The 27,781-nt window shown below is 45.4% G+C and overlaps 1 protein-coding gene across 8 annotated transcripts in view; it reads left to right on the top strand.

The window, feature by feature from the left end:
* LOC132396500 (serine/arginine-rich splicing factor 6-like) overlaps positions 1–27,781 on the top strand; it is a 124,181-nt gene that overhangs the window by 40,726 nt on the left and 55,674 nt on the right. For all 8 annotated transcript variants that reach the window (XM_059974068.1, XM_059974066.1, XM_059974067.1 and 5 more), the window contains exons 8-11: positions 3,855–3,899; positions 5,105–5,134; positions 8,308–8,352; positions 17,889–17,921. In XM_059974068.1, coding sequence (XP_059830051.1) covers positions 3,855–3,899; positions 5,105–5,134; positions 8,308–8,352; positions 17,889–17,921 — 153 coding nt within the window. The remainder of the gene's footprint in view (positions 1–3,854; positions 3,900–5,104; positions 5,135–8,307; positions 8,353–17,888; positions 17,922–27,781) is intronic.

Genomic DNA, 27,781 nt, shown 5'->3' with positions numbered 1-27,781 from the left:
ACCTTGTCAAATGACTTATGTGATCCATGTAGATCACATCCACTGCACTACCCTCATCTATATGCCTGGTCACCTTCTCAAAGAACTCTAACAGGCTTGTTAGGCATGATCTGCCCTTCACAAAGCCATGCTGACTGTCCCTGATCAGACCATGATTCTCCAAATGCCCATAGATCATATCTCTAAGAATCTTTTCCAACAGCTTTCCCACCACAGACATAAGGCTCACTGGTCTATAATTACCCAGACTATCCCTACTACCTTTTTTGAACAAGGGGACAACATTCGCCTCCCTCCAGTCCTCCGGTACCATTCCTGTGAACAATGAGGACATAAAGATCCTAGCCAGAGGCTCAGCAATCTCTTCCCTCACCTCGTGGAGCAGCCTGGGGAATATTCCGTCAGGCCCCGGGGACTTATCCATCCTAATGTATTTTAACAACTCTAATACCTCCTCTCCCTTAATATCAACATGCTCCAGAACATCAACCTCACTCATATTGTCCTCACTGTCATCAAGTTCCCTCTCATTGGTGAATACTGAAGAGAAGTATTCATTGAGGACCTCACTCACTTCCACAGCCTCCAGGCACATCTTCCCACTTTTATCCCTAATCGGTCCTACCTTCACTCCTGTCACCCTTTTGTTCTTCACATAATTGAAGAATGCCTTGGGGTTTTCTTTTCTACTCGCCAAGGCCTTCTCACAACCCCTTCTTGCTCTTCTCAGCCCCTCTACCCTATATTCCTCAATAGACCCATCTGATTCTTGTTTCCTAAACCTCATGTATGCTGCCTTCTTCCACCTGACTAGATTTTCCACTTCACTTGTCACCCATGGTTCCTTCACTCTACCATTCTTTATCTTCCGCACCGGGACAAATTTATCCCTAACATCCTGCAAGATATCCCTAAACATCAACCACGTCCATAGTACATTTCCCTGCAAAAACATCATTCCAATTCACACCCACAAGTTCTAGCCTTATAGCCTCATAATTTGCCCTTCCCCAATTAAAAATTTTCCTGTCCTCTCTGATTCTATCCTTTTCCATGATAATGCTCAAGGTCAGGGAGCAGTGATCACTGTCCCCCAGATGCTCACCCACTGACAGATCTGTGACCTGACCCAGTTCGTACCTAATACTAGATCTAGTATGGCATTCCCCCTAGTCGGCCTGTCAACATACTGTGACAGGAATCCATCCTGGACACACTTAACAAACTCTGCCCCATCTAAACCCTTGGAACTAATCAAGTGCCAATCAATATTAGGGAAGTTAAAGTCAGCCATGATAACAACCCTGTTATTTTAGCACCTTTCCAAAATCTGCCTCCCAATCTGCTTCTCGGTATCTCTACTGCTACCAGGGGGCCTATAGAATACTTCCAGTAGAGTAACAGCTCCTTTCCTGTTCCTGACTTCCACCCATACTGACTCAAAAGAGGATCCTGCTACATTACCCACCCTTTCTGCAGCTGTAATAGTAACCCTGACCAGTAATGCCATCCCTCCTCCCCTTTTTCCCCCCCCCCCATCCCTTTTAAAGTACTGAAATCCAGGAATATTGAGAATCCATTCCTGCCCTGGTGCCAGCCAAGTCTCCGTAATGGCCACTACATCATAATTCCATGTATGTATCCAGGCTCTCAGTTCATCACCTTTGTTCCTGATGCTTCTTGCATTGAAGTACACACACTTTAGCCCTTCTACCTTACTACCTTTATACCCTTTATTCTGCTACTCTTTCCTTAAAGTTATTAGTTCCCCTCCAATGCAGGTGCCACCTGTCCTTTTTGTTTAGGCCATTCCTTCCCCAGAAGAGGTTCCAATGATCCAAGAACTTGAAACCCTGACCTCTGCACCATCTCCTTAGCCACTCATTCATCCATGCTATCACCCCATTCCTACCTGCACTAGCCAGTGACACAGGGAGTAATCCGGAGATTGCTACCTTGGAGGTCCTTCTGTTCAGCCTAACTCTATATACTCACTGTGTCGGACCTCTTCCCATGTCATCGGTGCCAAAGTGTACCACAAACTCTCGCTGCCCCCCCCGCCCCTTGAGAATATCCTGTAGCCAGTCTGATACATCAGGGACCCTAGCACCCAGAAGGCAACAACACCATCCCGGTGTCTCTCTTGCGGCCATATGATCCTCTTTCTACCGAGCACCCTATAACTACCACACTGCCTGATTGTATCCTTCCTTGTCAAGACTCAGAGCTGGCACAGTGCCCCCAGCCTGGCTCCTGCTGCCATGATCTGATGGGCCATCCCCCCCACCCCAGCAGCATCCAAAGGGGTATTCTTGTTACTGAGGGGAATGGCCACAGGGAAACCCTGCACTAACTTCTTAATCCCCTTACCTCTTCTGGTGGTATCTCATCTACTGTACTCTGGGTGTGACTACCTCTTCAAAAGTCTCATGTCTAAATCTTCAGCCTCTTGAATAATTCTGGGTACACCCGTCTCCATCTCCAACTCAGCAGGCCAGTCAGCATCTATGGAAGAGAGTGCAGTCAACATTTTGGGCTGAAACCCTTCAGCAGGATTGAAGAAAAAAAGCTGAGTAGTAGATTCAAAGGTGGGAGGAGGGGAGAGAGAAGTACCAGGTGATGGGTGAAACCTGTAGGGGGAAGAGGGTGAAGTGAGGAGCTGGAAAGTAAATTGGTGAAAGAGACAGAAGGCCATGGAAGAAAGAAAAGTGGGGAGGAGCCCCAGAGGGAGGTGGTGGGCAGACAAGGAGATTTAAGGTGAGAAAGGGGAAAGGGGACGGGAAATGGTGAAGGTGGGGTGTGGGGGCATTACCAGAAGTTTGAGAAGTCAATGTCATCAGGTTGGAGGCTACCCAAACAGAATATAAGGTGTTGCTCCTCCAACCTGAGTGTGACCTCGTCGTGACAGCAATGGAGGACGCCATGGATAGACATCTGGGAATTGGAAGTACAATTAAAATGAGTGGCCTCTGGGAGATTCTACTATTTCTGGTGGACGGAGCGTCGGTACTCGGTGAAGCGGTCTCCCATTCCGTGTCTGATCTCTTTCACCAAGTTACTTCCCTCCCCCTCCAGGTTTCACCTGTCACCTTGTGTTCCTCACTCCCCTCCCCACACCTTTCAAATCTACTCTTCAGCATTTTTTCTCCAGTCCTGCCAAAGGGTCTCAGCCCAAAACGTCAACTGTACGCTTTTCCTAGATGCTGCCTGGCCTGCTGAGTTCCTCCAGCACTGTGTGCGTGTTGCTCCCTTCTTCCCATCTTCTTTGTGAGACAATAAGCTGGGTCTGTCCACTCAAGGTTCAAGATGGTTTAATGTCATTTCCAGACACATGTAAAGGAGAATGAAATAATTGTTGCTGCAGAACTGATGCAGCCCAAAGAAAACACAATAAGATAAAGAACACAATAATAAAAAGTACAATAAATATAAATAGATAAGATAACTTATGTACGTAGATTGCATGTATGCCCATAACGTGATGCTGGGAACAGGAGTGTCTGTACATACGGTGACTGACAGGAAATGATAAAGTCGTACTAGTTGGGGGTGTGGAGGGGTGGGTCAGCCTTACTGCTTGGGGAAAGTAGCTGTTTTTGAGCCTGGTGGCTCTGATGTAGATACTACATCGTTTCCTTTCCAATGGGAGTAGGATAGACAGTTCATGAGCAGGGTGTGTGGGATCCTTCATGATGTTACTGGCCCTTTTCTGTATAAATGCCCTTGGTGGTGGGTAAGCGGTTCCAGTCATGCATTGGGCAGTTTTGATTAGCCATTGTAGCGCCTTTCTTTCGATACCGTGCAGTGATATAGCACTCCTGCTGGCCTTCACTTTCCTTTCTCTTTATTCACAGGAAATTAAAAATTGCTTAATAGAAAAAGGAGAAGTGAAGGAATACGTAAGTATGATCCTGAATATAAAAGCAAACGACTGGCCTCTGAGTCGGAACTCTGCTGACCCCTGATGTCAGAACGCTCGGTGACTGAGTTCACAACTCCTCCCAGTGGAGAGCTCAGGCCGTTCCCTACCTGCAAGGAGAAGGAATATTTTCTCATCTCCATCTTTTACACAAGATGCACCCTGCCAAGTCCCCTGATGAATGTCCCTGTCTCTGTCAGATCACAAGAGTGAACATGTGCTGACTGCTTCTTCACTCCTCACAGGGCAAGTGAGCTCACTGCCTGTAATTTCCTAGTTTGTCTCTGTTGCTTTCTCTCAGGGCAATGGTAAGACTGATCCAGGAATAGGGTTTTCCAGAGAAATAACTCCTCTGATGATCGGTATCTCAGGGATCTGAAGGAGGAGCTCTGTGAATGCACTGCTTTCACCTTTCAAATTCCCACAGATTGTGGAACACTTCCCCACGTCAGAAGACCACAAGTAGATGCCAGAGTCTGTGAGAGGGACAGCAAGGAAATACGGAACAATTAGCCTGACATAAATGCCGGAAGCTCCGATAAAGGAAGAGGGAACACGGCACGTAGGAAATAATAATAGGCATCCGGCAATGATCCTATTTCAAATGGGAAGCTGCCCCCTCAGGAGATGGAGACCATGGATTTCCGGGAACAGTACCAGGGTTGAGATGCTTCGTGGGAAGAGGCTGGAGAAAGCATGTTGATCCCTGGAAAAGAGCAGATCAAAGGGAGATGGAACAGGTAGAGAGCAGCACAAGGGAGGGGACACGAGGACATACAATGAAGGGAGTTGGCAGGAGCAGAAGACGCTTGGCCAGAGAGCTTTTGTGGTCTGGGATTCCTGCATGAAAGGAGATGGGAGATAATCACAGGAAAGTTGAAAAAGAACTGGAGTGATCCCGAGTTGGGAAAGCGTTACAGGACTGTGGGAAGAGGGGAGTGAGACAGAACAAAGAGCTCCACCAAAAGAGACCAGATGGGTAGAGTGGTGTCGTGTTATTCATTATCCAGACGGTGGGTGAACGTGAGACTTGATTCCACCCAGAGAAATCGGCACCATCTGCAAGATTCTGTAGTTTATTACCGACCCTCATTTCCAAAGGGACGTCATCAATCCCCCTGGTCCTGCTGTCATCACTTGGGTGAGTCCACTCTCGGTAACCTGCACTTTCCCCTTTGTTTACAGAGATTAATCAAAAGAGCCAGAGAAGGTGAAGTGAGTATCATCTCCTGAAAAAAAACACAAACTCTTCGATCCATGAGGAAGGAATCTGGAACCAAGCAGTGGTGGGCAGTGGAAGTGATATGGTGATGAGACAAAGGGGAGAGGGAGTTGAGTAGACTGACTGAAAGGAGAATCTGAATCAGGTTGGTTGCGGAGAAGAGCTGAAGTCAGAAGCTAAGAAGTGATGGGTGGAAAAGGTAAAGGATGCAAGAAGAAGGAATCTGAAAGCATGGCAGAGTGGACCATGGGAGAAAGAGAAGGAGAAGGTTAAACCAGTGAAGAGGTGATGAAAAGAGGTAAAAGAGGACCAGAGTGGGGAAATGAAGAAGGAGAAAGGGGGAGGGGAAAAGAATTACTGGAAGTTGGGAAATTAATGTTCATGCCATCTGGTGGGAGGCCACCGAGATGGAATGTGAGGTGTTGTTCCTCCACTCTGAGAGTAGCTGCCTGAACGGAGCTGGGAGCCGATTCACACGAATGTTAAAAGGAAACTGGAGTGAGCCTGAGAAGGACTTGGCGAGTAGAATTAAGGAAAACCCCAAGGTGCTCCACATGTATGTGAAGAACAGGATAGCCAGAGTGAGAGCAGGACTGATCAGGAATAGTAAAGGAAACATATACCTGGAGTTGGAGGAGGGAATTAATGAATACTTTGCTTCAGTCTTCACCAGTGAGAGGGTCATTGGCGTATGTGAGGACAATGTAAAACAGGCTGATATACTTGAACATGTCAACGTTCAGAAAGAGAATATGCTGGAAGCTTTGAAAAACATTAGGATAGATAAGTCCCTGGGTCGGATGTAACATACCCTAGGTTTAGGATGGTGGTGAATACTGGTAGCTGGGTTGAGGCTTTTGATGTTGTGTAGTTTACCGAGCTTGGCAATTAGCTTTCAGACGTTTCATCACCGGTTGAGGTGACAATCTCAGTGTGTGGTTGTTGGTGTTTGTCTCTGGGAGTGCTCACGTTTATATAGGGCACCTTTCGCTTGCCGTGGTCCTGATTGGCTACTCCTATAATTGACCTCTTAATTCTATTGGCTCCTCGGGGTTCGCGGGTGGCATCTGTTTCAGTTTGTTTGCCTATGGAGTTACCAAAAGAGAACCACGCTTCTGAAAATTCTTGTGTATGCTTCATGTTTGCCTGCGCCAGAACCTCCACAGTGGTGTATGATCTTGGTCTTCATCTACCAAGATCAGGGACAGTGGATCATGTCTCTGTACCACCAGTTTGTGTTGCCGTAAATGCGTTGAGAGTCTACGTTCTGTACGGCCAATGTAGTTCTTGTTGCAGTCTCCACAGCTGACCCTGTACACCATATTGCTTTTGTCAGTTGTCTTTACTGGGACCGTGGTTCTTGAGGCAAGTTGATTTGTGAGTGATAGTGATGCCTTGAGGTTCTAGAAGTCAGGCTGTCATTTCTCTTTGGAAGAGTGGTTCTCTGTAAGCAAACATGCCAAAATAGACACCATCCACGAACCCCCTAAGAGCCAAAGAAACACGAGCTGATTGAATTCAAAGGTCAACTGTAGGGATAGCCAATCAGGACCGAGGCAAGTGAATGGGGGCCTATATGAAATCAAGCATTCCCAGAGAGAAACACCAACAACTACACACTGAGGATGTCACCTTGACTAGTAATGAAACTTCTGCAAGCTGATTTCCAAGCTTGGCAAACACCACAACATCAAATACCCCAGGTTACTACGAGAAGCGAGGGAAGAGATTGCTGCACCTTTGGCAATGATCTTTGAGTCCTCATTGGCTACAGGAGTAGTACCAGATGATTGGAGGGTGGCAAATGTTATTTCTTTGTTCAAGAAAGGGGAGGTCCTTAATGAATACTTTGGTTCAGTGAGAGGGATCTTGACGAATATGAGGACAGTGTAGAGCAAGCTAATGTAATGGAGTATGTCAAGATTAAGAAAGAATAGTGTTGAAAAACGTAAGGACAGTTAAGTCCCTGAAGCTGGACTGGATCTAGCCCACATATCTACAGAAAGTGAGGAAAGAGGTGACTAGTGCATTGGCCATGATCCTTGCTTCTTTCCTGGCCAGAAGAGTAGTAGTTAGAGGATTGGAGGATAACAAGTGTTCCATTTTTCGAGAAAGGTGAAGGAGAAGATCTTGTGAATTTATAGACCAATGAGTCTTACGTCGGTGGTGGGGAACCTTCTGAAGATTCTTAGGGACAGGATTTATTGTCATTTTGCAAAGCATAGTCACCTTAGAAAAAGTCAGCTTGGCTTTACGAGGGTCCTCACAAACCTGTTTGAGTCTGTTGAGGAGGTGGTAGAACAAATTGATTAAAGTAAAGTGGTGAATGTGGTGCCTATGGTTTTAATGAGACATTTGACAAGATTTCTGTCTGGTCGGCTCATTCAGAAAGTCAGGACGCATTGGATCCAGTGAAACTTGTGTCTATGGATTTGGAATAGGCTTCCCTACAAAAGGCAGAGAGTGGTAGTAGATGGAGTATATTGTACCTAGAGTTTGGTGACCTGTGGCGTTCCACAGGGATTTGTTCTGGAACCCTGCTTTTTGTGATTTTTATCAGTGACTTGGAAGAGGAAGTGGAGGAGTGGGTTAGGAAGTTAGCAGAAGACACAAAGGTTGGAGGCATTGTGGATACTGCAGACGGTGTTGTGAGTTACAACAGTATATAGAGAGTATGCAGAACTGGGCTGCAAAGTCACAGATAGAGTTTGATCTGGAAAAGTGTGCAGTGACACATTTAGATTAAGATCAAACTTGAAAGTGAAGTACAAAGTCAACGGTAGGATCCTCAGCAGGGTGAAGAAACAGAGTGGTCTTCAGGTGTAAATCCATACATCCCACAAATTTGCCATGTAAGTTGATAGTGTGGTTAACAAATGTATGGTGTGTTGGCCTTCATTAGTTGGGGGATTGAGTTCAAGGGTCTCAAGGTAACACTGCAGCTCTATAAAATGCTGATTAGATCTTTGTGTTCAATTCAGATAACCTCATTATAGGTAGGAGGTGGAGGCTTTAGAGAGAATGAAGAGGAGATTTACCAGGATACTGTATGGATCATGTTTTGTCAGAAAAGATTCAGCAAGCTAAGATTTCTCTGTTCAATGTTCAATTATGTATTAGTCCACTCCGGGCAGCCATCACTTTCTTTTCTCTTTTTTCCCCACAGACAATGATTGAAGACTGTACTGTAAATGATAACGGCAGTCAATGTGTGAGTATGCTTCTAAATATAAACTAGTCCCGGCTTCCATTGATATCCAGAACTCTGCTGAGCCCTGACATCAGTATACTCAATGACTGAACTCCCAGTGGAGAACTCAGAACAATCACTACCTGCAAGGAGAAGGAATATTTGTGTATCTCCATCCTTCATACAACATGTACTCTGCCGATTCCCACAATGAATGTGCCTGTCTCTGTGAGATCGCATCTCATTGTCCTCCAGAAAAGAGAACATGCGCAGACTGCTTCATCTCCCCTCACAGGATAAACCTGCCATCTCAGGAATACATCTGCTCCAAATATACCACATTAACTGAGCTCATTCCCATTGAAATTCCAGCAGATTTGTCAACAAGGTTTCCCTTCACTAAATCTATGTTCACTCTCCCCAAGTTATCTTCCACATGCCCTTCCATATGTTATTTTTCAAATGATAATCCCTACAATTCTCCTGCTATCAATATCTGCCTTAACCAGTCTGTACTCCCCTGTTTTCCCATCCTTGTTTTGTAAATATAATGCTCACATTTACTACTTTTCTTCTGTGGAGTCTGTTTCAAAATCAGGAATTTGGAAGATGACAACCAGTGTATCAACTTTTTCCATCGATGTTTTATTCAGACCCTAAGATGCAGGTCATCAACTCCTAGGACATGTTGCCTCAGGCCATTGGTTTTATTTCAGCTGCCAGTTCCTCACACAGACCTGTAGTCCTCCACTGTTTTCCTGCAGATGTTCTGTTTTTGACTCGTGCAGGTCCTACACAGTGGTTAACAAGGTGAGAGCATGTGAAATGGGGGATAATGCATTGATGTGGTTCTCAGATGATAATTCTTAGTTTGTAGACAATGACTAGTGTAGTAAGAAAGGGATTTAGTCCAGGATCTATGGAGGGGACCAAATGTTATCCGCAAGTTTGCTGCTGATACTGAACTAGGTGTGATTGTGAGTACAGAGCTGGATGTAAGGGGCTCCAAGCAGGTCTAGAGAAGCTGAGTAAGTGGACAAGAACATAGCAGGTGGAACCTACCTCTTACACAAGTCCCACTTCCCAGCAAGAGAGGCCAATGATCAATATGTCTCAGGTCTTCCTCCTGCACTAACTTCTTTCTCATGTATTGAACCTACTATCTCCCTGTTCCTTGTATGCCACGGGGAATAATCATGAGATTACAATCCTAAAGGTCCCTACATTTATAACAACTGTAATGTAAGTGCAAGAATGTACTGCGGAAGCTTTATAAGGCATCTGTGGAATTCATTGCCACAAACAGTTGTGGAGGTTGTTGATTGGTCAAATTCATAGAGTTGTAGAAAAGAAACAAGAAAAATTCTGCAGATGTTGGAAACCCAAGCAGCACACACAAAATGCTAGAGGAACTCATCATTCTGTGTGTGTTGAGTCATAGAAAACTCCAGCACGGAAACAGGCCTTTCTGCCCATCCAGTCCATGCCAAACCATTTAAACTATCTGGTCCCATTGACCTGCATCAAGACCATAGACCTCCATACCCTTCCCATCCACGTACCTATCCAACATTCTCTTAAACATTGAAATTGAAATCACATTCAGCACTTGCACTGGCAGCTCATTCCACATTCTCATCACCCTCTGAGTGAAGAAGTTTCCCCTCATGTTCCCCTTAAACATTTTACCTCTCATCCTGAACCCATGACCTCTGTTTGTACTTTCACCCAACCTCAATGGAACAAACTTACCTACCCTATCTATATCCCTCTATTAAATCTCCCTTCAATCTCCTACTTCTATCTAGGGAATAAAGTTCTAACGTATTCAATCTTACTTTATAACTCCAGTCACGGCAATATCTTTGTAAATTTTCTTGGTAGTTTTTCAATCTTATTCACATCTTTCCTGTAGGTAGGTGACCAAAACTGCACACAATACTCCAAATTAGATCTTATCAAGCGCAAACACGAGGAAATCTGCAGATGCTGGAAATTCAAACAACAAACACAAAATGCTGGTGGAACACAGCAGGCCAGGCAGCATCTATAAGGAGAAGCACTGTTGACAATACAGGCCAAGACCCTTCATCAGGACTAACTGAAAGGAAAGATACTAAAGCGTAGGTGTTCAGCGAAACGGTCTCCCTACGCTCCATCCGCCAGAGAAAGCAGGATCTCCCAGTGGCCACACATTTTAATTCCACATCCCATTCCCATTCTGATGAGTCTATCCGTGGCCTCCTCTACTGTCAAGATGAAGCTACACTCAGGTTGGAGGAACAACACCTTATATACCGGCTGGGTAGCCTCCAACCTGATGACATGAACATTGACTTCTCTCACTTCCATTAATGCCCCTCCTCCCCATCCCTGACATATTTGTTTTTTTTTCTTTCTCTCTGCCCATCACCCTGCCTGTTCTCCATCTCCCTCTGGTGCTCCCCCCTCCCCCTTTCTTTCTCCCGAGGCCTCCCGTCCCATGATCCTTTCCCTTCTCCAGTTCTGTATCACTTTTGCCAATCACCTTTCCAGCTCTTAGCTTCATCCCACCCCCTCCAGTCTTCTCCTATCATTTCGCATTTCCCCCTCCCCCAACTACTTTCAAATCTCTTACTATCTTTCCTTTCGGTTAGTCCTGACGAAGGATCTTGGCCCGAAACGTCAACAGTGCTTCCCTTTATAGATGCTGCCTGGCCTGCCGCTTTCCACCAGCATTTTGTGTGTGTTGTTCAGATCTTATCAATGTCTTGCTTAATGATCCTACCTACCTGTGATGCCACTTTTGAGGAATTATGCACCCATATTCCCAGATCCCTTTGTCCTACTGCATTTCTCAGTTCCCTACCACGCACTGTGGAAGACATTATGAGGAAAAGGCAGGAGAACAGGTTCATGAGGGATAATAAATTATCGATGATGAGATGGTGGAGAAGACTCGATGGACCGAATGGCCTAATTTACTCCTATGTCATATGGTGTTATACTACCAATTGTTCCAATATGAACCTCAAGCTCTGGCTCCTCACACTCCTGTCTCAGAATATCCTGTGCCTGCTCAGAAATAGCTCTCACCCTGGCACCAGGGAGGTAACTTATCATCCTGGATTTTCCCTCATTGACAAGGAAATACCTGTCAGTGCCCCTGACTACACGGCTCTCTCTCCCTTATTATTCTGCCTTCTTATACTACGCACTGCTTTCCCCTTACATCCCTTCTTCACCTTTCCTTCCTATCCTCTCCCTGCTTCCCCTGCCCCACCCCTTGATCTTTCCTCTGATTGGTTTTTCACCTGGCACCTATCAGCCTTCCCCTGCCCCACCCCTTGATCTTTCCTCTGATTGGTTTTTCACCTGGCACCTATCAGCCTTCCCCTGCCCCACCCCTTGATCTTTCCTCTGATTGGTTTTTCACCTGGCACCTATCAGCCTTCCCCTGCCCCACCCCTTGATCTTTCCTCTGATTGGTTTTTCACCTGGCACCTATCAGCCTTCCCCTGCCCCACCCCTTGATCTTTCCTCTGATTGGTTTTTCACCTGGCACCTATCAGCCTTCCCCTGCCCCACCCCTTGATCTTTCCTCTGATTGGTTTTTCACCTGGCACCTATCAGCCTTCCCCTGCCCCACCCCTTGATCTTTCCTCTGATTGGTTTTTCACCTGGCACCTATCAGCCTTCCCCTGCCCCACCCCTTGATCTTTCCTCTGATTGGTTTTTCACCTGGCACCTATCAGCCTTCCCCTGCCCCACCCCTTGATCTTTCCTCTGATTGGTTTTTCACCTGGCACCTATCAGCCTTCCCCTGCCCCACCCCTTGATCTTTCCTCTGATTGGTTTTTCACCTGGCACCTATCAGCCTTCCCCTGCCCCACCCCTTGATCTTTCCTCTGATTGGTTTTTCACCTGGCACCTATCAGCCTTCCCCTGCCCCACCCCTTGATCTTTCCTCTGATTGGTTTTTCACCTGGCACCTATCAGCCTTCCCCTGCCCCACCCCTTGATCTTTCCTCTGATTGGTTTTTTACCTGGCACCTATCAGCCTTCCCCTGCCCCACCCCTTGATCTTTCCTCTGATTGGTTTTTCACCTGGCACCTATCAGCCTTCCCCTTCCCACCCCCTCCCGCCACCTCCTTTCTAGGGCCCCTGCCTCCCTCTTCAGTCCTGACGAAGGGTCTCAGCCCGAAATGTTGACTGCTCATTTCCACAGATGCTGCCCGACCTGCTGAGTTGCTCCAGTGTGTTGTACGTGTTGCTCTCTCTCCCTACCTTTGCCAAGTCCTTGCCCTACCCAGCTGTACATCAGAGTCAGTCCTGTTGTCCTTGATCCAAGTGACACTGTCATTTCCCCCTGAGAAGCCACTCCCCCAACGTTATCCAAAGTGGCATATCCATTGGTGAAGGGATGTTCATAGGAGAATGCTAATCTACCAATCTACACCTCCTTGTGGTCACCCACTTACCTGGTCAAACCTTGGGTGTGACCACCTCCCTGAAACACCTGTCTATAACATTTTCTCCCTCCTGTATGGTCCCCGGTGCTCCAAATGATCCACACGGTCTGAGGTGGTGTAACTATGTGCAGCTTCTATGGCTAAAGCTGTCAGGGTCACGAGACTGCTGCCTGATCTCCCACATCTGCCAGGATGGAAGGGCATGTCAGGGAAACGGGCTGAGAAATGGCAGATAGCATTGAAATGGTGTTGCATTTTGGGAGTGTGAGTGAGACCAAGGCACAATGTGATTGGTAGGTCCCAGGGTGTATAGAGAATGTCACGTTCAAGTTCATTGCCATCTGCACAAGTACTGTATACAGAGGAGCGATGAAGAATTTAGCCACAGCAGCATCAGAGCCACATAGCATCAGATTCACAGCATTCACAGGGAAAACAGGTACTATTCTTATAGGAAAGAACACATTTGGAGCAAAACCCAAGTCAAAAGTAGTCATATTGTTGCTATGCTAAGGTATCAATTCGGATTATGCCAGTTGGTTCAAGAACTAAATGGTTAACGGGAAGTAGCTGCTCCTGAACCTGGAGGTGTGGGTCTTCAGAATTAGAATCAGGTTTATTATCACCGGCACGTGTCGTGAAATTTGTTAACTTAGCAGCAGCAGTTCAATGAAATACATGAGAATCTAGAAATAAATCAAGCAATCAATTAAAACAAGTGTATATATGTATATTGAATAGACTTAAAATAGTGCAAAACCAGAATATGTATGTTAAATTAAGTGAGGTGGTGTTCATGGGTTCATTGTCCATTTAAGAGGGGAAGAAGCTGTTCCTGAATCACAGAGTGTATGCCTTCACAAAGGCAACAATGAGAAGAGGATATGCCCTGGGTTCTGTACTTCCTGTCTGACGGTAGCTGTGAGAAGATGGCTGGTCTATATTTAATGATAGGTGATGTGTTCATGAGGCGGCACCTCCTGGTGAGGAATGTACCCCTGAGGGCGCAGAGGAGATTCACCATAATGTTGTCTGAGCTGGAGCAGTTCAATGATGGTAAGAAATCAGACAAATGTTTTGTGCTATATCAGGCTCAGAAATCATCCCAGAAATAATGGAGAGCTGCAGGTGTATTGAGAATGAGCAGCAAAAACAGATTAACTCTGGTAAAAGAAAGTTAGTGGAACATAGAACAGTCCAGTACAGCCGAGAAGCAGACTCTCCAGCCCACCAGTTTAAACTAATCCCACCTGCCTGAATGTGGGTTGTGTCCATTCCCTGTCAAAATGTCTCTGAGACATCACTATTACATCTGCTTCCACCATCTCACCCACCAGAATGCTCCAGGCAAGATGAAACAAGCTACCTTATAAATCTCCGTTAAACCCTCCAAAAGCCATGGATGAACCAAGAGCTGTGTTGTCTGCTGAAGGCCAGATCTGAGGTGTTCTAAGCTGGCGACCCAGGCCTCTACCAGAAAACCAGGTATGACTTGCAGAGGGCTATTTCAAGGGTGAAGAAACAATTTCGAACAAGGTTGGAGGCGATATCGGATGTACAACAACTCTGGCAGAGTTTGCAAGACATCACTTCCGACAAAGCGAAACCCAATAGCATGAGTGGCAGCGATGCTTCAGTACAAGATGAACTCAACGCCTTCTATGCCCACTTTGAAAGGGAGAATATAAGTACAGCTGTGAAGATCCCTGCTGCACCTGGTGATCCAGTGACCCTGTGTCTCGGAGGCCGATGTTAGGGTGTCTTTAAAGAGGATGAACCCTTGTAAGGTGAAAGGTCCCAATGGAGAACCTGGTGAGGCTTTGAAAACTTGTGCCAACCAACTGGTGGGAGTATTCAATGACATTTTCCACCTCTCACTGCTAGGGGGTGGAAGTTCCCACTTGCTTCAAAAAAAGGCACCAATTTTACCAGTACCTAAGAAGAATAATGTGATTGGCCTTAACGACTATCACCCAGTAGCACTCACATCGACAGCGATGAAATGCTTTGAGAGGTTGGTCATGACTAGACTTATCTCCTGCCTCAGCGAGGACCTGGACCCACTGCAATTTGCCAATCACCACAGTAGATCAACGGCAGACGCAATCTCAATGGCTCTCCACACGGCCTTAGCCCACCTGGACAACACAAACACCTACGTCAGGATGTTGTTCACCAACTATAGCTCAGCATTTAACACCATCATTCCCACAATCCAGATTGTTAAGTTACAGAACCTGGGCTTCTGTACCTCTCTCACTAATTGGATCCTCAGTTTCCTACCTGGAAGACCACAGAATGTGCGGATTGGTGATAATATCTCCTCCTCGCTGACGACAACACTGGTGCACCTCAGGGGTGTGTGCTTAGCCCACTGCTCTACTCTCTCTATACCCATGACTGCATGGCGAGGCATAGCTCAAATACCATCTATAAATTTGCTGATGATACAACCATTGTTGGTAGAATCTCAGGTGGTGATGAGAGGGTGTACAGGAGTGAGATATGCCAACTAGTGGAGCAGTACCGCAGCAACAACCTGGCACTCAACGTCAGTAAAATGAGAGAGCTGACTGGACTTCAGGAAGGGTAAGATGAAGGAACACATACCAACCCTCATAGAGGGATCAGAAGTGAAGAGAGTGAGCAGTTTCAAGTTTCTGGGTTTCGAGATCTCTGAGGACCTAACCTGGTCCCAACATATCGATGTAGTTATAAAGAAGACAAGACAGCAACTATACTTCATTAGGAGTTTGAAGAGATTTGGTATGTCAACAAATACACTCAAAAACTTCTATAGCTGTACTATGGAGAGCATTCTGACAGGCTGCATCACTGTCTGTTATGGGGGGGAGGGGCTACTGCACAGGACTGAAAGAAGCTGCAGAGGGTCCTAAATTTAGTTGACCATGTTAGGCACTAGCCTACAAAGTACCCAGGACAACTTCAGGGAGCGGTGACTCAGAAAGGCAGTGTCCATTATTAAGGACCTCCAGCATCCAGGGCATGTCCTTTTCTCACTGTTACCATCAGGTCGGAGGTACAGAAGCCTGAAGGCACACACTCAGCAACTCAGGAACAGCTTCTTCCCCTCTGCCATCCAATTCCTAAATGGACATTGAACCCATAAACTCCACCTTACTTTTTCAAAATATATTCTGTTTTTGCATGATTTTTAATCTCCAGTATGCACATACTGTATTTATCTATCTATCTATCTATTTATCTATCTATCTATCTATCTATCTATTTAGTTATTATTTATTTATCTATTTATTTATTCATTCATTCATTCATTCATTCTCTATCATGTATTGCATTGAACTGCTGCTCCGAAGTTAACAAATTTCACCATACATGCCGGTGATAATAAACCTGATTCTGATCTCATCTGCATCTTCCAGTATTTAACATTTCACATTTCACCTGGTGGGGAAAAATCTATCCTGCCTATGCCTCTTAATTTTATAAACTTTCTTTAGATGTCCCCTCATCCTCTAATGTTTCAGGATGTCTATCCTTTCCCTATAGCACATGCTCTCTAATCTCAGGCAGCATCCTGTTCTGCACCTTCTGCAAACCCTCTGCACCTCTTACTACACACGATACTCCACCTGTATCCTGACTGCAGTTTTCTACAGCTGCAACTTGACTTCTCAAACTTTATTCTCCATTCTATCTGCTGCCTTTTCCACTCTGATAAATTGAATTGTAACTTTCAGGGAGCTCTGGGCTTCAACAACAAGATCCCTCTCTACATTAGTATTCCTGAGGGATCTGCCATTTCGTGTATATTTTTCCTTTACATTTGCAAGTTTGATTTCAACTTTTAAGAGAAATTTGAATAGGTGCATAGATGAGAGAGGTGATGATCTGGTTGCAGGCTTGTTGGGATTAGGCAAATTAATTGTTTGGCACTGACTAGATGGGCTGAAGGGCCTGCTTCTGTGCTGTAGTGTTCAATGACTCTGACTTCCTCACACTTATTTGTATTAGACTCATCCATTCCTCCACCCAAATTTCCAAATGATCTACATTTTACTGTATCATTTGATCAGTTATGTAAATCACAAAGAGAGGTGCCTACACTGATGCCTGTGGAAATCCACCTGCCAGAGAAACACCTTCCAACCTACTGTCATGTAGGCAAGTCAATTTTATATCCAACTTACCACCTCACTATGGATCTCATGTGAATTAATCTTTAGGATCAGCCTACCATGATCACCCCCCAATGCCCCCTCACAGCTATGCTGACTGTCACTAATAAGTTTAGGATTTCCCCCAATTCTGAGCAAATCCTCTCCCCTAAGAATCTTTTTCAATACGTCCCCTACCTCTGATGTAAGACTCACGGGCCTATAACCTTATGGTTAGTCCTATTGCTTTCTATTGCGGTCCTTGGTGAGATTGATTGAGAAATATGGTGTACTGGAGAAATGAATACACAACAACCCGGATGATCTGTATCACAGAGATCTGAAGGAGGGGGTCTGTGAATGCACTGCTTTCACCTTTCAAATTCCCATCGATTGTGCAACACTTTCCTATGTCAGAAGACCACAAGTAGATGTGAGACGACAAGGAACTACAGACCAGTTACAACATCAGATCAAGGGAAATGCTGGAAGCTTTGATTAACAGAGTGGGAACAGGGCACTTAGAAAACAATACTAGTATCCAGCAATGATCATACTCAGGCTGTACTCAGGAGTCTGAGACCATGGATTTCTGGGAACAGTGATGGGGATGAGATGCTTCATGGGAAGAGCCAGGTATGTTGATCCCTGGAGCAGAGCAGGTTAAAGGGAGGTTGAACAATTCAAAGAACATTGAAAGGGAGCTGGAGTGAACCTGGACTGGAAAAGCATTACAGAACTCTGGGACCAAACAAGGAGATCCACATCAAACTGGAAGAGACCAGATGGGCAGAGAGGCATCCTGTTATTCAGCAGATATCCAGGGGTATTATAAATGGGGTATATCCCATACGGCCTGGGGGACATAGCTATCCCAATGTCTTTCAAAAGTTCCAGAAGGTAGGTGAACCTCTGGGTCCTGCTGTCATCACTCCTGGTAATCTTCACTTTCCTCTTTGTTCACAGAAATCAGTCATGAAGACCAAAGGAAACAGCGATGTGAGTATCATTTCAGCCTCCTCTGCTCCAAGGAAAACCAATCCAGCCTTTCTACTCTCTCCTCGTAACTGAAACTTTCCATCCCAGAAAACTTCCTGCTGAGTCTCTTCTGAACTCTGTCCTCCACTCTCTCCCTCCAATCTATGGTGTATGATCAGAAATGCACACAGTCTTATAAAGTTGTTCCCTCACTCCCTGCCTTGAAACATTCTAAGCCCAGATACAGAAAGACCTTCAGAAATCCTGTGACCTGTTCCTCTGTTCTCAGTACTAACTATGGCCTAACCATTCATAGTATTTTTACAAACCTTGCTCCTCCTCCCAATTTCAATCATCTTACAATTAACATTTTAACATTACCCTGTATTCTGCCTTAAAGTTCAACCTGCTAAAGTTTACATGTTTATGGACTGAACCGCATCCGACACTACTCAGCCCAGCTCTGCATCTTATCAATGTCTTGTTGTGGTAGTAGGCAGCCGTCAATCCCAGGGGATCGTGGGTTTGTGACTCTGGTGGACTGTGTCCTCTCCAGGGTGCAAGCCTGGGCGGGAATAGTTGCCCACGCAGCGGGTTCCCCATCTCCACATCACTGATGTAGTCCAAGGGGAGGGCAAGCACTGATACAGCTTGGTACCAGTGTCGTCACAGAGGTTGCCAGAGTGAAGTTATAAACAACATCAAACTGCCTTAGGTACCCCGGCTCCAGATTTCTTTCTCAGGGTTTACTCCCTCAGCCTTTCCCATGGGTGAGTATGGCTGCAAGGTAGCAGGGGTTTAAAATCAGAGTTTTCCCTCTCAGGCGGGCTGCTGTCCAAGGCTGTCGAGCCCCATCTGCCTGAAGCAACTGGCTTTGAGGTGCCAATGGCCCACCTTTGCCCCTTCTCTTGTCAGTAGAAACAGTTCCACCAGGCCTAGTAGCTAAGCCACACGTGAAGACCAAGAGTTGGACTTGGTTGTCAGGGGCTCTAAGAGATGCATGTCATTTGGAGCACTTCATAGGTAGTGGGAGTTTATCCGCATTATCATCCCCCGGCTATAGCAACTTTAAGAAGCATCTCATTGTAACCTTTTACACTATCCACAACACCACCTAGCTTCATCTTACCTGCAAACTAACTAACCCAGTTCCTCATCCAAGTCATTTGTAAAAATCACTAAAAGCAGAGGTCCCAGAACAGATCCCTGATGAACATGATCAATCTCCTTTCACAAGACAGAATACACTCTATTCACTACCACTCTGTCTTCTGCAGACAAGCTAATTCTGAATCCAAATAGCCAGGTGTCCCGGATCTCATGCCTCCTAACTTCCTGACTGAGCCTACCATTGGGAACCTTGTCAAATGCCTTGCTGTAATCCATATACACCATTTAAACCGCTCTGACTTCTTCACTATGTTTTCTCACTTCCTCGAGGAATTTAATCAGGCTTGTGAGGCACAACCTACCCCTCACAAAGCCATGTTGGCCATCCCTAATCAAACTGTACTTCTCCAAATGCTTGCAAATCCTGTGTGTAATAATCTTCTCCAAAAGCTTGCCCATCACTGAAATAAAACTCACTGGTCTATAATTCTCAAAGTTATCCCTGGTACTTTTCTTGAACAAAGGAATTTCATTTACCACCTTCAAAACCTTTGGCACTACTCCTGTGGGCAGTGACAATGGCGAAGTGCACAGCAGGGTCTCCCTCACTTCTCACAGTAAATTGGGGTGTATCCCATCAGGCCCAGGCATAGACCTTCCCTAATGTTTTTCAAAAGTTCTAGCACATCCCCTTTCTTAATGTCAACATATTCCAGCACATCAGCCTGTTCTACATCGACCTCACATTTGTCAAAGTCCCTCTCACTGATAAATACAGAAACAAAACATTCACTGAGGACCTCACCTGCCTGCTCCAACTCCAAGCACATTTCCCACTTTATTCCAGATCACTCTGACCCTCATCCTCCTGGTCTTCATGTAGATGCTTTGGATAATCTTCAACAGGCTGAGTTGCAACATAAAAAGTGGACAAAAGCAAAAAGGGTGAACACAGGACTGAAAGTGTTATATTTGAGTGCGGGCAGTATACAGAATAAAGTAGATGAACTTGCAGCAGAGTTACGGATTGGCACATACGATGTTGTAAGCATCACTGAATCACTGGTGAAAGAAGCTGAAAGAAGCTTAATGTCCAAGGATAATTACATCAAAAGAACAGGCAGGAAAGCAGAGGGGCCAGTGTTGATCTGTTGATAAAAAAAATAAAATCACATCATCAGAAAGAGGTGTCATAGGGTCAGAGAGTGTTGAATCATTTTGGAGCTAAGGAACTGCAAGGGTAAAAAGCCCTTATTGAGAGTTATGTACAGACCCCTAAACAGTAGTAAAGATGTGACCTACAAATTACAATAGGAGATAGAAAATGCATGCCAAAAGTGTTGTGTTACAATAGTCATGGGGGATGTCAATATGCAGGTTGATAGGGAAAATCAGGTTGAAGCAGAATTCCAGGAGGAGGTGTTTCAAGAAAGCCTCCAAGATGGCTTTTTAGGGCAGCTTGTGGTCGAGCCCACGAGGGTATCAGCTTTTCTGGATTGGGTGTTGTGTTTTGAATAGAACACTTAAAATAACCTTCAGGGGAAACTGATTATAATATGATCAAATTCACCCTGAATTTTGAGAAGAAGAAACGAAAATCAAATATATCAGTATTACAATGGAGTAAAGGGAATTACAGAGACATGAGAGAGGATCTGACAAGAATTGATTGGAAAATAACACTGGCAGGGATGACAGCAGAGCAGCAATGGCTGGAATTTCTGGAAGCAATGCTGAAGGCACAGGATAGATACATCCCAAAGTGGAACAAATATTCTAAAAGCAAGATGACACAACCATGGCAAACAAGAGAAGTCAAAGCCACCATAAAAGCCAAAGAGAGGATGTGCAAATTATAGAAAGTGTGCGGAGGAGATTTGCAGGGAGGTTCCCTACCTTAGTAATTACTAGGCTTACCTATAGCCCTCTATTTTACCAAGATCCATGTACCTATCCAAAAGTCTCTTAAAAGACCCTATCGTATCCGCCTCCACCACCATTGCTGGCAGCCCATTCCATGCACTCACCACTCTCTGAGTAAAAAACTTACCCCTGACATCTCCTCTGTACCTACTCCCCAGCACCTTAAACCTGTGTCCTCTTGTGGCAATCAGCCCTGGGAAAAAGCCTTTGACTATCCACACAATCAATGCCTCCCATCTTATACACTTCTATCAGGTCACGTCTCACCCTCTTTGCTCCAAGGAGAAAAGGCCGGGTTCACTCAACCTATTCTCATAAGGCATGCTCCCCAATCCAGGCAACATCCTTGTAAATCTCCTCTGCACCCTTTCTATGGCTTCCACATCCTTCCTGAGGTGAGGCGATCAGAACTGAGCACAGTACTCCAAGTGGGGTCTGACCAGGGTCCTATATAGCTGCAACATTACCTCTTGGCTCCTAAATTCAATCCCACGATTGATGAAGGCTCATACACCATATGCCTTCTTAACCACAGTGTCAACCTGTGCAGCAGCTTTGAGTGTCCTACGGATTCGGACCACAAGATCCCTCTGATCCTCCATACTGCCGAGAATCTTACCATTAATACTATATTCTGCCATCATATTTGACCTAACAAAATGAACCACTTCACACATTTGGGTTGAACTCCATCTGTCACTTCTCAGCCCAGTTTTGCATCCTATCAATGTCCTGCTATAACCTCTTTAACAACTCTCCACCCAATCCACAACACCCCCAACCTCTGTGTCATCAGCAAATTTATTAACCCATCCCTCCACGTCCTCATCCAGGTCATTTATAAAATTCACGAAGAGTAGGGGTCCCAGAACAGATCCCTGAGGCACACCACTGATCACTGACCTCCATGCAGAATATGACCCGTCTACAACCATGCTTTGCCTTCTGTGGGCAAGCCAGTTCTGGATCCACAAAGCAATGTCCCCTTGGATCCCCTGCCTTCTTACTTTCTCAATAAGCTTTGCATGTGGTACCTTATCAAATGCCTTGCTAAAGTCCACTACACTACAAAATACACTACATCTACGGCTCTACCTTCATCGATGTGTTTAGTCACATCCTCAAGAAATTCTATCAGGCTTGTGAGGCATGATCTGCCTTTGACAAAGTCATGCTGCCTATTCCTAATCATATTATGCCTCTCCTCTTTTAGGCTTATTTACATATAGTGTCAAGAAACCTTCCTGAACACACCTAACTAACTCCACCCCATCTAAACCCCTCGGTCTAGGGAGATGTCAGACAATATTTTGGAAATTAAAATCTCCTACTACAACAACCCTGTTATTGCTACTCCTTTCCAGAATCTGTCTCTCTATCTGCTCCTCAATGTCCCTGTTTCTCTTGGGTGGTCTATAAAAACACCTGGTAGAGTTATTGATCCCTTCCTGTCCTAACTTCCACCCACAGAGACTCTATAGACAACCTCTCCATGACTCCCACCTTTTCTTCAGCTGTGACATTATCTCTGATCAACAGTGCCACACCCCACCTCTTTTGCCTCCCTCCCTGTCCTTTCTGAAACATCTAAAGCCTGGCACTTGAAGCAGCCATTCCTGCCCCTGAACCATCCAAGTCTCTGTAATGGTCACAACATCATAGCTCCAAGTACTGATCCACGCTCTAAGCTCATCCGCTTTGTTCACAACACTCCTTGCATTAAAACAGGCACATTTCAAACCATCGCATCCCTTCTCTATCACCTGCCTATCCTCCCTTTTGCACTGTCTCCAAACTTTCTCTATCTGTGAGCCAACCTCCCTTTCCTCCGTCACTTCAGTTCAGTTCCCACCCCCCAGCAATTCCAGTTTAAACTCTCCCCAATAGCCTTAGCAAACCTCCCCACTGGGATATTGCTCCCCCTGGGATTCAAGTACAACCCATCCTTTTTGTACAGGTCACACCTGCCACAGAAGAGGTCCCAATGATCCAGAAATCTGAATCCCTGCCCCCTGCTCCAATCCCTCGGCCACACATTTATCCTCCACCTCATTCTACTCCTACTCTCACTGTCATATGGCACAGGCAGTAATCCCGAGATTACTACCTTTGCAGTCCTGCTTCTCAACTTCCTTCCTAACTTCCTGTAGTCTGCTTTCAGGACCTCCTCCCTTTTCCTATCTATGTCGCCGGTACAAATATGTACCACGACCTCTGCCTGTTCTCCTTCCCACTTCAAGATATCATGGACGCGATCAGAAACATCCCAGACCCTGGCACCTGGGAGGCAAACTACCATCAGAGTTCCTTTCCTGCGTCCACAGAGTCGTCTGTCTAACCCCCTATCTATAGTGTCCCCTATCACTGCTGCCATCCTCTTCTTTTCCCTACCCTTCTGAGCCACAGGGCCAGACTCTGTTGCTTCTCCCAGGTAGGCCATTGCCCCAACAGTACTCAAGTAGGAATACTTATTGTTAAGGGGGACAGCCACTGGGATACTCTCTAGCATCTGACCCCTGCCCTTTCCTGTCCTGACCGTCAGCCACTTATCTGTTGCCCGAGGCCCCGGTGTGACTACCTGCCTACAGCTCCTCTCTATCACCTCCTCACCCTCCCTGACCAGATGAAGGTCCTCGAGCTGCATCTCCAGTTCTCCAGCACAGAAACAGCTCCTTTGGCCTCATGCTGAGCTGTTATTCCACCTTATCTATCGATCACAACTAGACTATGGCCCTCCATCTCATCCATGTACCTATCCAAGTTTCTCCAAATGTTGCAATCCAACCTGCATCGCCCACTTGCTCTGGCAGCTCGTTCCACACTCTGATTGAAGAAGCTCCCCCTCAAGTTCCCACCATCAGCCTTTCTCCCTGTCCTCTATGACCCTAGTCTTGGTGTCATCCACAGATTTGCTGATCCAATTGACCACATTATCATCTGCATCATTGATATATATGATAAACAACAATGGATGCTGCATCAATCCCTGCAGCACTCCGCTACCCACAGGCCCTCAGTCAACTATCTACCACCACTCTTCAGCTTTACCCACAAAGCCAATGTTCAATCCAATTGATTACTTCATCCTAAATGCCAAGCAACTAAACCACCTGGACCATGCAGGACTTCTGAGATGTCCCTGACTCCAACTTGCCCTGGATCACACTGGTTTTAACTGTTTGGACTAGTTGCCCATGTGTGACCTTACTGGATTCCATAAAAAATTAATACTTCTGGAAGCTAATAATGCCCCTTATGACCTGAGGAGTGGTCTGTAGAGGTTGTGAATGCACTGATTTCACTTTCCAAAATTCATCGATTGAGCAGCCGTTTCCCAACATCAGAAGATGCCAGAGGGACAACAAGCAACTGCAGACCAATAATTTGATGCCAATACAAAGAAATGCTGGAATCTTAGATCAAGGAAGGGAGAACAGGGCACAGAGAATAATAATAGAAACATAGAAAACCTACAGCACAGTACAGGCCCATTCGGCCCACAAAGTCGTGCCGAACATGGCCCTACCTTAGACATTACTAGGCTTACCTATAGCCCTCTATTTTTCTAAGCTCCATGTACCTATGCAAAAGTCTCTAAAAGACCCTATCGTATCCACCTCCACCACCGCTACTGGCAGCCCATTCCATTCTCTCACAACTCTGAGTAAAATACTTACCCCTGGCATCTCCTCTGTACCTACTCCCCAGCACCTTAAAACTGTGTCTTCTTGTGGAAAACATTTCAGTCCTTGGAAAAAGCCACTGACTTTCCAAACAATCGATGCCTCTCATCATCTTATACACTTCTATCAGGTCACCTCTCATCTTCTGTCGCTCCAAGGAGAAAAGACCGAGTTCATTCAACCTATTCTCATAAGGCATGCTCCCCAATCCAGGCAACATCCTTGTAAATCTCCTCTGTACCCTTTCTATGGCTTCCACATCCTTCCTGTAGTGCGGCAATCAGAACTGAGCACAGTACTCCAAGTGGGGTCTGACCAGGGTCCTATATAGCTGCAACATTGCCTCTCTGCTCCTAAATTCAATTCCACAATTGATAAAGGCCAATAGACTGTACGCCTTCTTAATCACAGAGTCATCAGTAAGCTTACTAACCCATTGCTCCACTTCATCATCCAGGTCATTTATAAAAATCATGAAGAGTAAAGGTCCCAGAACAGATCCCCGAGGCATTCCACTGGTGACCGACCTCCATGCAGAATATGACCCGTCTACAACCACTCTTTGCCTTCTGTGGGCAAGCCAGTTCTGGATCCACAAAGCAATGTCCCCCTTTGAAATAAGGAAGCAATGCCTCCTTACTTTCTCAATAAGACTTGCATGGGGTACCTTATCAAATGTCTTGCTGAAATCCATATACACTACATCTACTGCTCTTCCTTCATCAATATGTTTAGTCACATTCTCAAAAAATTCAATCAAGCTCATTAGGCACGACCTGCCCTTGATAAAGCCATGCTGACTAATCCTAATCATATTATACCTCTCTAAATGTTCATAAATCCTGCATCTCAGGATCTTCTCCATCAATTTACCATCCACTGAAGTAAGACTCACTGGTCTATAATTTCCTGGGCTATCTCTACTCCATTTCTTGAATAAAGGAACAACATTTGCAACCCTCCAATCCTCTGGAACCTCTCCCATCCCCATTGTTGATTCAAAGATCATTGCCAGAGGCTCAGCAATCTCTTCCCTTGCCTCCCACAGTAGCCTGGGGTACATCTTATCCAATCCTGGCGACCTATCCAACTTGATGCTTTCCAAAAGTTCCAACACATCCTCTTTCTTAATATCTACATGCTCCAGCTTTTCAGTCTGATGCAAGTCATCACTACAATCACCAAGATCCTTTTCCATAGTGAATACTGAAATAAAGTAGTCATTAAGCTATTTCCTCCAGTTCCATACACACTTTCCCATGGTCACACTTGATAGATCCTATTCTTACACGTTTTATCCTCTTGCTCGTCACATAGAATGCATTGGGGTTTTCCTTAATCCTGCCCACCAAAGCCTTCTCGTGGCTCCTTCTGGCTCTCCTAATTTCCTTTTTAAGCTCTTTCCTGTTAGCCTTATGATCTTCTAGATCTTTAACATTACCTAGATCTCTAAACCTTTTGGAAGCTTTTCTTTTCTTCTTGACTAGATTTATTATAGCCTTTGTACACCACATTTCCTGTACCCACCCATAACTTCCCTGTCTCATTGGAACGTACCTATGCAGAACTCCACACAAATATCCCCTGAACATTTGCTACATTTCTTCCATGCTTTTCCCTGAGAACATCTGTTTCCAGTTTAAGCTTCCACTTTCCTGCCTGATAGCCTCATAATTCCCCTTACTCCAATTGAATGCTTTTCTAACTTGTCTGTTCCTATCTCTCTTCAATGCACTGAGAGACCTGACACCAGACCAGGTTCATTTCCCAATACCAAATCAAGTACAGTTTTTCCTCTTGTAGGCTTATCTACATATTGTGTCAAGAAACCTTCCAGAACACACCCAACAAACTCCACCCCATCTAAACCCCTTCCTCTAGGGAGATGCCAATCGATATTTGGGAAATTAAAATCTCCCATCATGACAACTCTGTTATTATTACACCTTTCCAGGATCTGTTTCACTATCTGCTCCTCAATATCCCTGTTACTATTGGGCAGCCTATAAAAAACACCCAGTAAAGTTATTGACCCCTTCCTGTTCCTGATCTCCTCCCACAGAGACTCTCTAGACAATCCCTCCATGATGTCCACCTTTTCTGCAGCCGTGGCACTATCTCTGATCAACAGTGTCACACCCCCACCTCTTTTGCCTCCCTCCCTGTCCTTACTGAAACATTTAAAACCCTGAACCATCCAAATCTCTGTAATGGCCACTATATCATAGATCCAAGTACTAATCCATACTCTAAACTCATCCGCTTTGTTCACAATACTCCTTGCGTTAAAATAGACTCATCTCAAACCATCGGTCTGAGTGCGTACCTTCTCCTTCACCTACCTATCCTCCCTCACACACTGTCTCCAAGCTTTCTCTATTTGTGAGTCAACCGCCTTTTCCACAGTCTCTTCAGTTCGGTTCCCAACCCCCAACAATTCTAGTTGAATCTCTCCCCAGTCACCTTTGCAAACCTCCCCACCAGGATACTGGTCCCCCTGGGATTCAAGTGCAACCTGTCCTTTTTGTACAAGTACAAATGATCCAGAAATTGTACAATGATCCAGAAATCTGAATCCCTGCCCCCTGCTCCAATCCCTCAGCCAAGCATTTATCCTCTACCTTATTCTATTCCGATACTCATAATAAGACTGTGCAGTCAACATCGAGTCAGCTTTGTCCCATTATGAGACTTTGGTGAGGGGACTGAAGAGATTTACCAGGATGTTGCCTGGATAGCAGCATAAGACATCGGGGCAGAAATAAGTCATTTGCTCCATTGACTCTGCTCTGCCATTCCATCATGGTGTTTGTTATCACTCTTAACCCCATTCTCCTGTCTGCTCCCCGTAACCTTTGATGCCCTAACGAATCAATAACCTATCACCTCCACTTTAAATAAACTTAATGAGAAATATATACTTCGATAATAAATTTACTTTGAACTGCTGATGCCCTGATTAATTAAAAACTAATCAACTTCCACCTTAAATATACCCAATGACTTGGCCTGCACAGCTGTCTGTGACAATGAATTCTACAGATTCGCCAACCTCTAGCTAACAAAATCTTTCCTCATCTCCATTCTAAATGGATGCTCCCCTATTCTGAGACTGTGCCTTCTGCTCCTAGGCTCCCCTCTACAGGAAACATCCTTTCCACATCC

The sequence above is a fragment of the Hypanus sabinus genome, chromosome 7 (genome assembly GCF_030144855.1).
Source record: "Hypanus sabinus isolate sHypSab1 chromosome 7, sHypSab1.hap1, whole genome shotgun sequence".
Lineage (NCBI taxonomy): Eukaryota > Metazoa > Chordata > Chondrichthyes > Myliobatiformes > Dasyatidae > Hypanus > Hypanus sabinus.
This window is presented reverse-complemented; position numbering and strand designations above follow the sequence as displayed.